The 14,511-nt window shown below is 42.0% G+C and overlaps 1 protein-coding gene across 2 annotated transcripts in view; it reads left to right on the top strand.

Annotated features, from left to right (window-relative positions):
- The first annotated feature begins 247 nt into the window (after positions 1 to 247).
- Positions 248 to 14,511, top strand: part of LAMA4 (laminin subunit alpha 4) — a 151,347-nt gene continuing 137,083 nt past the window's right edge. For both annotated transcript variants that reach the window (XM_049899236.1, XM_049899232.1), the window contains exons 1-2: positions 248 to 443; positions 532 to 880. In XM_049899236.1, the coding sequence (XP_049755193.1) occupies positions 683 to 880 (198 nt within the window). In that variant the 5' untranslated portion in view covers positions 248 to 443; positions 532 to 682. The remainder of the gene's footprint in view (positions 444 to 531; positions 881 to 14,511) is intronic.

Genomic DNA, 14,511 nt, shown 5'->3' with positions numbered 1-14,511 from the left:
TGGTTTTTCCTGCAAACTAGAAGGGTCCACATAAAGGATCTATATAAATATACATAAACCACCCTGCACCTTGGCTACATAAGAGATGTGAGGAAGCAATCACAAGAGCTGAGTGTTCGTCTGGAACCAACCCTTGGAGCGGCTCCAAAGTGAAAGGGGAAGGGAGGTCGAAGGGAAAGTCCCGACCTCGGTGTCTGAAAGGCCAGCTTGGAAGGGGAGGGCCTGGAGTGGAAGGTAAAAAGGGAGTGGTGAGAATGAGTGTGGGAAGGAAGCGAGAACCAGCGAGCGCAGTACTCCGTCCTGGCCAGGCGCGAGAAGGTGGCGTGGCGCTCGCAGCTTCTCCCCCGTCCCGTCTGCCTTTGACATCTGCTTAAACTCCATCCAGCTGTGTGTTCTTCAGCCAGAACCTCTGGGGATAAGAACAACAGAGAAAGAGGGCGAAAGTGAGAGAAACAAGCAGAGAGAGAGAAAGGGAGTGGGGGGGGGGGAGGCGGAGAGAGAGACTCGCTTATTCTCTCTTTTTTTAATAAGGAGCTGGTTGGGCTGATTTGACTTGCCACATCTGGGAACCACAGGCAGAGAGAAAGTAAAATAATTGCCGAACCGCTGCACCACGGAGGGGACCGAAGAAAACAAACCGTCCTCGAGCGTCTGGAAGAGCCCTGTTGGATGTAAGCGGAGAATGGCTTTGCGCTCAGCCTGGTGCTCTGTGCTGCCCCTGTGGCTCCTCTGGGGCGCTATCTGCTCCTGCGCGGCGGCGTCCGGGGAGGACAACGCTTTTTCTTTTGACATTGAAGGAAGCTCGGCGGTGGGCAGGCAAGAGCCGCCTGACACAAGCGAGCCCCGCGTGACTCTAGGACCGCTGCCGCCTGCTGCCGAGGTACAGTGTCCCTGCCATTGTCACCCTGCTGGGCACCTGCGCCCCGCGGGCTGTGCCACACTAGTTCCCTCTCTCCTCGCTCCCCCCTCCCCCCAGCCTTTGAGAGTTTCACCTGGACAAGGTCCGTTCAGAAACCTGAAATAGATTTTTACTTTGGAAGTAGAATTTGGATGTTGGGAGTTGACAGTTGAGACTTGGGAATATGTCACTGTTCAAACTGTTCAAAGCGCATGTGCCCTGCCTGCTCTGAGTCAATCTGCTAGGCTCTCACCTGGGACTGCACATGTGTGACTTTCTGCCACTCATCAACAAAGTGAGCCTGTCCCAGTGGAGTCATTTTGTCAAGCCACACCGCTTAATGTGTGTGCTGTGCCACTGGCTCCCCACTTCCCTACCATGCTAGGACGTGGGAACAATACTGCAGGACCTGTCCTTTTGTAACAAAATACAACTGAAGGTCCCTGCTACAGGGAGGATGAGCCAAGGGTGGTGGGTCATGAAAGAAGCTGTTAGGAAATGGCAGAGCAGATCCCTTAAATAGAAAGGAAGTCCTTATCCTCCACAAATGAGGAGTTGCAATTAAAAATCAAGCTCCATCCCAAAAGTAAAAATGATTAGCTTATGCTGTTGATATGTTTATTCAAAGAGTTGCTGTTTGAGTACACTACAGTAAGTTTTATGTTGAAACCATAACTAACGTGGAGAACTCTAGTGAAGGAGGATGGGTTCGAAGTAAGTGATTTACGAGTCCCGTGAGCCCAGATAGACAACAGCAAGTCCAGTGCGTGGGAGCTGCTAAGTAGGAGGAAAATGAAGTCACCTAAGTTCATGAGAAAGGAAAGAGCAATATCCTAACAACACACACACCCTATAGCTATGGTTACAGCAACCATACAACCAAAACAGATGTGCAGATTGAACCCGTTCCTACCAGCGCTGAAGTCTGGATTATTGCTACTAATTGTTAGTATAACTGGAGTTATTAATGATTACCAATAAAAATAAGGTGCACGAAGATAGTCCTTATCTAGGAGGGAACCCTTCCCAGGCCAAAAAAAAAAAAAAAATAGAATAGAATAGGGCTAGTGCACACCAACCTCCCACTATGGTGCAAAAAGTAATCTCTTTGAGAAAGAGGGCATGGCTACTGGTCAACTTCATGCCCAGACACTGGGGAGAAGCTAGACCAGGAGACACTCTGTGCAAGGGCATCACTTCTCTACAGGCTTGTTGGTAAGCCCCAGGATGCATTATCTCCACCTGTTGCCTCAGGCATGGAAAGTCCCTGAATGAAATAGTTGACTTCAGAGTAGGGCTGCCAGAAAAAAATACAGAATGCCCAGTTACATTTACATATCAGATACACAACAAATAAATTTTTAGTGTAAGTGTGCCCCAAATGTTGCATGGCATGTATTTATGCTAAAAAAGTTTTAATTGTTTATCCAAAACTCAAGTTTATCTGGGCATCCTGTATTTTTATCTGCTATATAAGTGCTACGGCTGCTAACCAAAGGGTCGGCAGTTCAAATCCGCCAGGCGCTCCTTGGAAACTCTACGGTGCAGTTCAACTCTGTCCTGTAGGGTCACTATGAGTCAGAATCAACTTGACGGCACTGGGTTTTTGGTTTTTTTTTTATATCTGGTTGCCTTATTTAAGAGACAAGTACACATCACTCTCATCTGCAAAACTTAAGACAGTAATTATTTGATTTTTAGGAATCCTTACATTTAATGTCAAGACCTTGAGCAAATTTCTCATATACTCATGTATACAAGAAATAATAGAAAGGTGGCACAGCAGAGTATTTTAGACTGCAGGCTCTGCATTCTGATGGTTTCAAGTTCAAATTTCAAGATACTGGCTCCTTGGCCTTGGGCAAGTCATAAATGCCTAAACTGCAGATAAGGAAACTGATGCTTAGAGAAGTCACTTATGTCTACGTCTTAAGTTATTGTGCATAAGTTAGATTAAAGTATAGAGTGCTTAGCACTGTGCCTGACATAGTATAAATGCTTTATACATGCTAACTATTATTATTATAAAATATATTGATGACAGAATTTTTTTAAAAAACTCCTATTTGGGGATATTTCTCAGAACTTTTTTTTATGGTGCTATTTTAGTTAATATTGCTATATTTCTGTTTGTTTGATTTTCTTCCAACCAGAAAGAATGTCCTATAGTTAGTGAAACTCGTAATACTGTCAGAGCCTAATATGTTCAGAATGCCAGTTCAAATCTTTGGTTTAGGGAAACAGAAAGAAGCCATTAGTCATTCCAAGAGGGTCAAAATATATGGTGTAGAAAGGGTGGGATTGGGGTAATTATGTTCCCACTGCATAGTTTCACATAATGCTTCCAGTTAGCCTGTGGTCCCACAGCGAGCCCAACTCCCCACCATCAGGTTTCCCATGCTCTTTATAACCAGTAAGCAGACCTTAAACCAAATACATTCCAGGGATTTAATAACATGGTATGACCACTGTACTGAATTGGTTCAGGAGATTATATTTACATATATATTTATATAGAGAGAGAAAGAACACAGACACGTATCGTACATTATTCATGAGACAGTTTTGAGATGTAGATGGGAGGGTAGCCTAAAAACACATTGACTTTATTTGAATTGGATTTATATGAGTGGTTGTTCCTCAGTTCTCCTAGGATTTCATTACCACAAAAACTTCAAAGGGAGGGAAGAAAAATACTAAGGCAAGCATGAAGCAGTGGGAGGCACTTGGCTGAAGGCCTTCCTAAGAGTCTCCCGAGCTCCTCCATGGCCTTGGGCAAGTTATAGATGACGGGCCTGTGTCCCCACCACCCTGGCTCTTCAGCCCACCTGGGCATTCTGGCACACAGTGGTGCTCCACCTGAGCTAGGGGAAGGATACTCAAAATACATGCAGAATAGGAGGGTGAAGAGTGCTGGCTGACCGAGAAGGAAGGCCCTTCCTCTGCTTCTTAAACAAGCCCAAGTTTCCCTCAGGATGCAAAGAATTTGAAAAGATGACCACCCATGGGTAACTGTGCTAGTTGTGTGGAGGATTTTCCCACCTTGTACTTCTTGACAAGCAATTTACGGACCCCATTATTGCTGAGTTTAAGGTCAGAGCAGTGATTCTCAGTAGGTGGTAGTGGGCAGAGGGGAGACTGGTTAGTTTCAAAAAGTATATTTAACATTCCAATTCTGTACATCTAAGAAAAGAAAGTTTATTCATTTCATCATATACACTATCCAGAGTAAAGCTAGGCAACAGTTTTCTTGACCAACACAGATATGAAAAAAAAAAAAAAAAACTGGAGGAGGTACAGGGATGGAGATGGGAACAGGACCCAAGAAGAGGGTGTCAGAGTGTCTTTTGGAAAAGTGAGATTCTTGTCTATCAAAAAAACAAACAAACAAACAAACAAATGAAGTTAAACAAGGTCAAGAAACACTACATTAGAGGCTGACTCTAGGTGGCCAGGAAAAGCCATGGAGGAAGCCATACAGAGACTCCGGAAAGACAGGGATACAGGACTGCAATTGAAAGAATGAATTGGGAGGGGATTGAGGGGACCAATGGTGGTAATACTGGCTTTGCTAAATAATTGAGAAATTAAGGGAAATAATTGACAAAATTGAGCAAACTTCCATGAGAGGATAAAACAGGAATTTATTTCCTAGTCACCTTACTGGGTTTTGCTATTGTTATTATTGCTGTCATAAACTTCCCCCCAAGAAAGCCAGAGCCCCAGGAGTCAGTATGTGATTAAGGTACCCCACAGGACAAACTTACTTGCTAAAAAGGCACTATTTACTAGACTAATTCTGAAGGACTTTTCCTCTAGACTCTTCATTGTTGATATGTGATCCCACACCCCAATACATAGTTAGGCTCCCTGCCATTAAAAGATTGCATAATGTTTATTAAAAGAAGTTTTAGATATTTTTCACTCTCCGATTTCCATTTTCTTATCTTGGCCCCTTACTTTAAAAAAGGCCCCAAGGACCACATTAAGATCTCCAGTCACTGGCCTGGGCCATCATTCTCTACTGCTGTTCCAACTACGCAATGGTAATTCAAACCCTTGCGTACAGTCATCATGCCACTCATACACCTACTCATCCAACAGGCAGCTCTGGAGCCTTACCATGTACAGAATAATAAAGGAGGCACTGGGAGGGGTAGAAAGAAGGTAGATTCACAACGCTATCCTCAAGTAAGAGAGAAAAGATACAGCCACTATATAAAGCAGAACGAATTCACGTTTTTCTAAGAATGGCTACGAGTGACGTACAATGTAGGTATTTGGAAAAAGTATTACTCCTAGATACAATCACCTGCTCACCAAACACCAAAGAAGGTTTTTAGAGAAAACATTATTTTAGAAAGACTGAAACAGTAGTAGTGGTAGTAATAATAGTAGCATAGCTTATAACTAACACTTACTGAATACTTAACATGCCAAGCACTGATCTAAGCAGATTCCATGAGTTATTTTCTTTAACTGCCGTGATAACTCAGTGAGACTGGTACAGTTACTATCTCAGTTGACAAAAATGAAAACTGAGGCACGGAGAGTTTACCCAGGCATAGCTGGGCAGGCATTTTAAAAAAGCAGCTCAACCATGTATGAGTACCTAAGAAAAGGTAGTTAGGTAAATAAAAGTATCTGTAGGGATAATTTTGGGAATTCCTTAAAATATAAAATTAATACAAAAAGCATTGTTCAGGACTCAATGGATGAGCAGCATAAATTGCATAAAATCTTAAGGTTACCAAAGAATTGCAATAATAATTTTCCTTCCTCCTCCAGTCTAATAACTACTTTTTAAACTACTATATAAGAATGAAAACAATTAACATTTGTTGCCCTCATTTTTACTATGTCCTGTGAAATCTACACATATTCTGTTAGTTAATCTCAATGGTTAAAATTATACCCATTTTACAGATGTACAAATTGATATAAAGAGATAAGTACCTTGCCCAAGGTTTCCAAATTCTATTCTCTTTTCCCCGTGTACCTCTGTATCTCCCTGATACTTTTTTTTTAACCATAGAGGGGTTTATTTTGTGTGTGTGTATCTTACTTTCTCTTTACGCGTTTATCCTAGTATGTTTCCTCCACATGAGGAATGTAGACTGCAGAGTATACATTAGAAGTTTCTGATTTAGATTAATAGGTATCGAATTCAAAACAGCACCGCCTATAGGAATACATGCTCTGCCTTGCAGAATTATTACAAAATTGCTAGAAAACCAAAACCAAGACTTCCATTCCCTGTAGTTCCAGAGTTCTCTGTTTTAACCAGAGGAAGTTTTAAAACTCAGATCTTTATAGTGCTAGCCACAAAACAACTGAGTGAAGCAAGCTCAGTGAAAAGAGCCCATCCTGTGAGTGGTGGGACCTGAAGAAACTAGAAAGGAAGGAATGCCTCTTCCAAAATGGCAGCCACCTCTCAGCATTGCCAGATCTTCTGTTTTTTCAAGAGAAGATAGAATCTGGATTCTTAAGTGAAATTGCTGACTCAATATTTTTAATGCCCTGTGGACTAAATATATCTGAGAGCCAGATTCTGAAGACTTTTTATTTCCAGGCTTTGCTGTACAGTATTGGAAACTCACCTTTCATCAAAGGCAGAATGTGGGCTTCTAGCCAGACAGATGTGGTGTGAATCCAGACCTACTACTTGCTAGCCATTTGACTTTGGGCAAATTTGTTCCTTTTTCAGAGGTTCAGTTCCTTTGACTGTAAAGTGGATAGAAATGTATTTGCCTTACAAGATTATTGTGAAATTTAAGTGAAAGAATATATATACACAAATGCCTAACACAAAAAAAAAGTCCTTGGTTATCTCTTCCTCCCTCTGTCCCCATTTCTTCCACTGTTTCTATGTGAAGACAAAGATTTATAGTATCGGTCCATTTTTGTTATCTCAAGCATTACTTCTGTAAATCTGATGGCCTTTACCCAGCAACAAGATAATCTGACCAGTTAAAGGAAATGAATTGGTTTTCTAAATCCCAAGATAAGCTAGATGAAAAACACAATGCCTTTGATATGACAAGTTCATAATTACTCTCACAATTACATCTCAAAATCTTACTTGTCACAGTTTCTTGAAGAATGCCAACACTGCCCTCCACTAAAGTTTATGCTTGCTCAGAGTAACCACAGAAATATAATGATGGTCCAGACACAATTTCAATACATTGTATTGGTTAGAAACCATTAAATTCAGATTTCCTTGTGTTCCAAAGCTTTTCAACTGATTATTTCTTTTCCAAAATAAGTAAATCTGCTAGTTCCTTGAGATGTAGTAACCATATAGGATATTTAAATATTGATTCCTGCATTTGCAAAAGAGCAGTGTTCTTTTCACAACTGTTGTCTTTTGCTCCTGGTGTGGTAAAGTTAAATTCTGGGAAACAGTTTACTAAGGGGAAGTTTAACCACAGATGTTTGTAATTCCAACTTAAGTTTCTCATCAAAATCTTAATGTAATTCAGCTGCCAGGAGTTCAGCTCTGAATCTGACTCTTTTTATCATGAGAAACTTGGGGGGAACAGCATCCCGAGGCTGAATGGTAGTGGGAAAATATCCATATTGAAGCCGAAATCCTCTGTGTAAAGAGAAAAAAAAAAAAAAATCCCACAGAATTCAACAAATTCTGTTTACAGAGGGGGGTGGGGCAGAAAATACTTTGAGTAGTATGCAAAAGGCCTCTTTTCGCTCCCAGGATTTTCTTAGTTTGTATGTTGCATTTTGGTGGAAGCTAGAGATCTTGTGTTCACCTCGATGTTGTGTGCAAGCCAGGTGATTCCAACTCCTAGTGACCCTATTGGACAGAGTCGAACTGCCCCATAGGGTTTCCCAGGCTGTAATCTTTATCGGAGCAGATCGCCAGGTCTTTGCCCCCGTGAAGCAGCTGATGGGTTCCAACTTCAGACCTATCAGTCAGCTGCTGAGTGTTTAACCACTGTGCCACCAGGGCTCTTTTCGAGTTTACCTCCCAAAGCAAACCTGTTGGAGTCAAGTCCATTCTGACTCATAGCGACCCTGTAGGACAGAGCAAAACTGCCCCATAGGGTTTCCCAGGCTGTAAGCTTTACGGGAGCAGGCTGTAACCTTTCCGTTAGCGACTGAGCACTTAACCACTGCACCACCATGGCTCCTGTGTTGACCTCAATGGAGTGAAATATCTACATTTATGACTCCATGAGAACTGGCAAGTTGGAAAAATCCCATAACACTAACAGCTGCAGTAGCACAGGTCTCTCACATACTAAACCAGTAATTAATGTGCTACACTATAGCTTTTAGGGCCCTTCAGCATGATGCAGACTTTATGCATTAATATTTATTTTGAAATTATTCCCTCCATTAGCTGGAGTGCCATGATTGCTTTAAAGGAAATCGGGGACTCTAGGGATCAAAGATGCCTTCACTGAAACTCGCCTCAGACGTGACTGTTACAGAGAATAGTGTTTTGTATACAAAGTGAGCAGCAACGTGGCTTGCTGAACTCAGCAGTTCTATAATGCCAAAATGTCAGCCCGAAGGAATGTGAATTTGCAATATAGACATCCATGGAAGGCAAGAAATGCCTGGAGTGGTGTGGCTGTCCAAAAGTCTAGAATCACAGCACAGGCCAGAGCACAAATTTAGGGTCTCGGGATTAAAATCCCAGCAAAATTCTTTCACAACACAGTTATTCCACTCTATCAAGCTTCATGGCCTCCGTGTGTGTGTGTTACCCTCAATGAGCAATGGTTTTGAAACTTAAGCACGCCCTGTGTTACTTCTCTTCCTGCTGACCTGCCCAAGTCCTGGGAGCAGCAGGGTGGCTCTTTCATCTGTGATCGTGTCAATTCCTGGGGCCCAGGTGAACTGCTAAGTGCCTGTTGTTTGAGGATTGTGTGGAGAGGGGCTGATGTTTCATTGTAGTTCGTGAATAACAGCCTCATAAGGTATGTTTCCTTGAAATTGCTATCTGTGATGATCAATGCCAATCGGCACCCTGAAATTCCATTTGTAAGAGACAAGCTCTGAAGCCTCTACTGCACCACAGAATTCAGCATAAAGGAGGTTGGTTTGAATGCAGACTCTGTGGGTAGTTATCATTGAATGCATAACTCTATTATGCCTTGCAGCGTGAACTGTAAAATCAAAGGAATCCTAGAATGTTAGATCAAGAAAAGAAGTTTAGAGAGTCAACCCTCTCATTTTCTAGGTGAGGAAACTGAATCCCGGAGAATTCGAGTACTTCACCCAAGAACACAAAGCTCTTTAGCAGCAGGAACTGTGTCTTCTTAATGCCAGCCTTATGTTCTTTCAAATTATTTCAGTGGAACTGATCACCCTTAGCTTTAGAAATAGAGATCGTTAAGTGAGCACGTCTGTATAACCTTTAAAGGAAAATAGTTTATTTCTAATATACTATTTATTCGATTTTTATTATTTCTGTTTGTCTTAGACATCTAGTGCTGCTATAACAGAAATACGATAAGTGGATGGCTTTAACAAAGAGGAATCTATTCTCTCACAGTCTGGGAGGCTAGATGTCTGAATTCAGGGTGCCAGCTCCAGGGGAAGGCTTTCTGTCTCTGTCGGCTTGAGGGGAAGATCCTTGTCATCAATCTTCCCCTGGTCTAGAAGCTTCTGAGCACAGGGACCCCAGGTTCAAAGGATGCATTGTACTCCTGGCACTACTTTCTTGGTGGTAGGATGTACCCCTGTCTCTTTGCTCACTTCTCTCTTTTATGTCCTAAAAGAGATAGACTTAAAACACAACCTAATCTTGTAGATTGAGTCTTGCCTTATTAACATAACTGCCGCTAATCCTGCCTCGTTAACATCACAGAGGTAGGATTTACAACACATAGGAAAATCACATCGGATGACAAAACGGTAGACAATCATACAATACTGGGAATCATGGCCTAGCCAAGTTGACACACGTTTTGGGGGGACACAATTCAATCCACAACACTGTTTATCCTTAAATTTGAATTATCAATAGGCGATTGTCACAGAGTGAGATGAGCGCTGGAACTAATTATTCTCATTCTTGACCCTGCCACTAATAACCAGATCATCCCAGCCAGTTAGAGGAACCTGGGCAAATCCCTTCACCTCAGAGGGCTTAAGTTTCAACAGCTGGGGAAAAAAAAAAAGCGACTAAGTGATTTCCAAGGTTACTTCTAGCCACAAAATCCTGTAATTATTTAGTAATCAGATTAAAATGTATACTAATTAAAGGGACCCTACTTAGGAAAGAACCACACAGAGTCGGCTGTCCGCCAAGATTTCGGAGTCCAGAAACAGACAAACAAAAGACAGTTGCCACTGAGTAGATTCCCATTCGTGGCAATCTCATGTGTGTCGGAATAGAAATGTGCTCCACAGGGTTTGCAACGGCTGATTTTTTGGAAGTAGATCACAAGGACTTCTCCTGAGGTGCCTCTGGGTGAACTTGAGCCTCTGACTTTTCAGTTAGCAGTTGAGATTGTTAACCATTTGCACCACCCAGGGAATCTTTAGGAGTCCAGGGCCCCAGGGAAACCTAGGGTCCTCATCTGCTGTACCCTTTGCCATCAATTCAGTTCCAACTCATGTGACCCTATAGAAAAGCATAGAACTGCCCCATAGCGTTTCCGAGGTTGTAATCTTCACGGAAGCAGATTACCACATCTTTATCCCATGGAGTGGCTGGTGGGTTTGAACCACTGACCTTTCTGTTAGCAGCCGAGTGCTAAACCACGGTGTCACTAGGGCTCCTTACCTGATCTGGTGTAGGGATGATGACTGCCAGGTGGGATTACATTAGTGGAGTACTTTGCTTTCTAATAGCTCCAGGCTCAGGGTTAGGGTTGGTGTGCTGGACTGGGCACCGGCCCAGCCGTAGACATGAGACTCTCCAAGGTGACACAGCCAGTAGGCTTCTCAAAGAGCATTAGCTGCGTATATCTAAGTGTGTCCAAGCTGTGTTCTGGTGTGGTCAATGAATGTCAATGGTTTCCCATACCATGATTCCAAGATGCTGCCACTTACCCTATCCAGGCCTTACAGGATAGCCCTAACCCTGAGGTTCTACTACAGAAAAACAGGAAAGTATGACAGTGGAAGAGGTCAGGGATATGGAGAACTACTGGGGGAGACTCATGTCAATGCGTAAGGAATAAGTGCCAAGTGGTAAAGGATCCCGAGAAAGCAATGTATTTTCACTCAGTGCAAAAGGAAGGAAAACCTAGTGACTGATTAATGGTTCATTATGAACATCAACTGAAATCACTGCATTATGTTATGTGCAGTACAGCAGTCAAATGAGTCAATGATAAGGCAAAGAGGAAGCCCAATTTGAAAAACTGCTCTAGGTTGGGCAGGAAGCAACATTTAGAAGCAAATACTTTTAAGAAATTTTCTGCAAGTCTCAAGTGTCGGAGTGTGAGAGGGCTTGCCCTGGTGTGTGAATGCCCTGACATGGGGACAAAATCAAAAAAACAAACCCATTGCCATCAAGCGAATTCTTACTCATAGCAACCCTACAAGACAGGGCAGAACTGCCCCATAGGGTTTCCAAGGAGCAGCTGATGGATTTGAATGGCCGACCTTTTGGTTAGCAGCCCTTAACTACCATGCCACCAGGGTTCCCGGATATGGGGAAGAAGAATCTAAATTGTCCTGGGTCAAACTGTGGTCCAGGGACAACAACATCAGTATCACCTGGCTGAGTGTTAGCAATGCAGAATCTCAGGCCCCACCCCAGAATCAGAATCTGCATTTTAACCAGATCCCCAGATTGTTTATATGCACAATAATGTATGAGATGTGCTAGACTCTAAAATACAAGTGGGCTTATATTTGGGAAGGACTTAAGGAAAATTTGGAACCTCTAAAAAAAAAAAAAGAAGCTTTCTTGATATAAGAAGTTTAAAAAAAAAAAAGCACCAATCGTAGCTGTGTGGCTGTGTGCGTCTAGTGAAGGGGCTCCCAGGTTCACCCGGATACTAGACCCCACCTCTGGGGAGGTGTACTTTAGAATAAAAAACAAACTTCAAAGCAAACTGCTGCTTCCAGGCATCTGGAGGAGCTAGAAGGCAGCACCACTTCCTGAAACCCTGCCCTACATATAGCACGCACGTGCTCAGGAAGAGGTTCTGAGAAAAGCCGTGAAGTGATGCGGAGGGTATCCTATTCCTGCCTAACCCTTCCCAACACCCTGGAGCCTAGATACCCAAACGGAACTCTTGGAGACTCTGTGTCCTTGAGGAAAAGGGAGGCGAGGTGGGGGAAGAATTTACTTGAGAAATCCTTGGAAATACGGTGTTGCTTAGACACTTCAGGAAATAGTTGGATTGTAATGTTTTTCTTCATAACAAAAGAGTCTTTCTGACTCAGGATAATGTGTCTTCAGGGAGGGAAGGAGTGCAGTCTGTGTCTTGGTCTAGAAGATAATGTTAAGAGATAAGGAAGAACTAGTTCCCAAATTAAGAAATTGCCAAGGCTGTTCCACAAGCTTGTACTTTCCTAGGCAGTTTGAGAGCTACAGAAAAGTGCTGTTGAGTTGGGGTTGGTATCTATCTGTGCCTGCTAAGAGAAGGCATCCCTGACCTCCTAGCAGACTCTAGTTCCCCTGGATGCACCCCCAGCCCTGAGAGGGCCCCATGCTATATATAACAGCCTTTAAGGACAGGTATCTCTGAACCTGCTCAGGAAAGCTGATTAACTGATTTCTAAGGTCCTTTAAAGATCCTTTTAACTCTAATTACTAAACATTTGATTAGCACTTGCTGTGTCCTAAGTACTGTCCTAAATACTTTATGTATATTAATTCATTTATTCCTCATAACAACCCTATTAGAAAATTATTACTATTAGTCCCATTTTACAAATGAGGAAACTGAGTGGTAGAGATGTTAAGTAACTTACCCAAAGTCACAGCTAGGAAATTTGGCTCTGAAAGCTTAATGTTTGTGCTATAATGACACTCTAACATCTATTTTTCTAAATTTCAGAGTCCCTAAACAATAGCTGGCAACCCTGGTGGCATAGTGGTTAAGTAATATGGGTGCTAACCAAAAGGTCAGCAGTTCAAATCCACCAGGCACTCCTTGGAAACTCTATGGGGCAGTTCTCTGTCCTATAGTGTCGTTATGAGTCGGTATTGACTCCGAGGAAGTGGGTTTTTTTCTGTTGTTTTTTTTTTAACAATAGCTCAACTAGCCAGGGTCCTCAGAACCATCCAGGAATCCAGGAATAAATGCTACAGCAGTCTTAGCAGTTGACAAGTTTGTAAAGAATATTTAAATCAATAGTATGTTTAGGCTTTGACTTTCTTTTTTAAGTTATAGAAAACCTAAGTCTAATATTACCATATCAAGGGGGGAGTTCTTCCATTAAACATAATAGGCATAAAAATAGAGATAATTTCTGAGTGTGTGTATATTTGTGTATCTCCAGCTATGCTGATTATTAGTCATTTCAGTAGGCTCCTTTGTGTCTACTTTGGGGACCTACAACTTAAAGAACTCGATAGAAGGATAAGGGAAGTGCTGGAAATACTGTAAAAACAGAACCTCAGGGGAAATGATCAGACATAAAGTGCTCACCACAGGAAAACTGAGTGACGGTATACCTTTTCAAACATTAACCTTTTTCAAATGTTTCTCTTCAAAGAACAATATAAAAAGAAAGTGAGTTTAGCAACAGAATGGATTCAGGTCAAACCTGAAAGAAACACAGGCTGTTATCTCCTTTCCTAGAACTTATCAAGCACTATATAAAACAACTTGTCTGAAATAAGTGAATTTTTTATTCAGCATGCAAGGATTAAGAGCCGAGCACTGAGAGGCACCATCCAAGGCACCAAAGACTGGGTCCAGACAGACCTAGGTTGTCTCTGCCCTCTGCCCTCTGCCCTCCTGGACTAAGAGAACGGCAGCTGTAGAAATCATTTGTGAAGTCCATCATCACCTGGAAGGCAGAAAAGCATTAGAGTAGTGACTCCCAAGGATCCATTTTACTATTTTTCCTCTTCCTTGAGCCTCAGGTTTTGAAATGCTTTGCTATGAAGTAAACGGCATTAAGCAATAACTCATTTTTATGAGACAATGTGATTTACAACTGCAGATGAGAGCTTCTGATAAAAGAAGATAATCAGTGTTATCACTGCGTTAACTACAGCCAAAAGCAAAAACGAGAACTTAGCCTTTTGCTTTACTTGTACATTTTTATGGGTATGTCATAATTAATTTTAATTAGATAATTTGAAATATGGAAAATAGTCTGCAGAGCCCTACATTGCCACCTTAGGTGTCCAGGGACACTCAATTGAGTAGCATCAATATCTTTATTCTCTTTTTGAAAAAACAAAGGCCCCCTCATAGAGTGTCATATATACTACAAAGATCAATAAAAATGGTCAAAGAGATAAAACATGTACACTAATAATGTAACACAACTAAATTAGTATGTTATAAGAACTCTTAGAGAATTTACAAGGAAAGCTCACTCCTGGTGGGAAGTTCACATGTGACTTCATGAGAGAGGTGGGATTTGAGCTAAACCTTTAAGGATAAGGAGAATAATTCCAAGTTAAGGGAAAAGGAAGAATAAAGACACAGAATTTTTTCTAG

The sequence above is a fragment of the Elephas maximus genome, chromosome 1 (assembly GCF_024166365.1).
Source record: "Elephas maximus indicus isolate mEleMax1 chromosome 1, mEleMax1 primary haplotype, whole genome shotgun sequence".
NCBI classification, from domain to species: domain Eukaryota; kingdom Metazoa; phylum Chordata; class Mammalia; order Proboscidea; family Elephantidae; genus Elephas; species Elephas maximus.
Note: the sequence above shows the minus strand (reverse complement) of the source record. Positions and strands in the feature narration are given on the sequence as shown.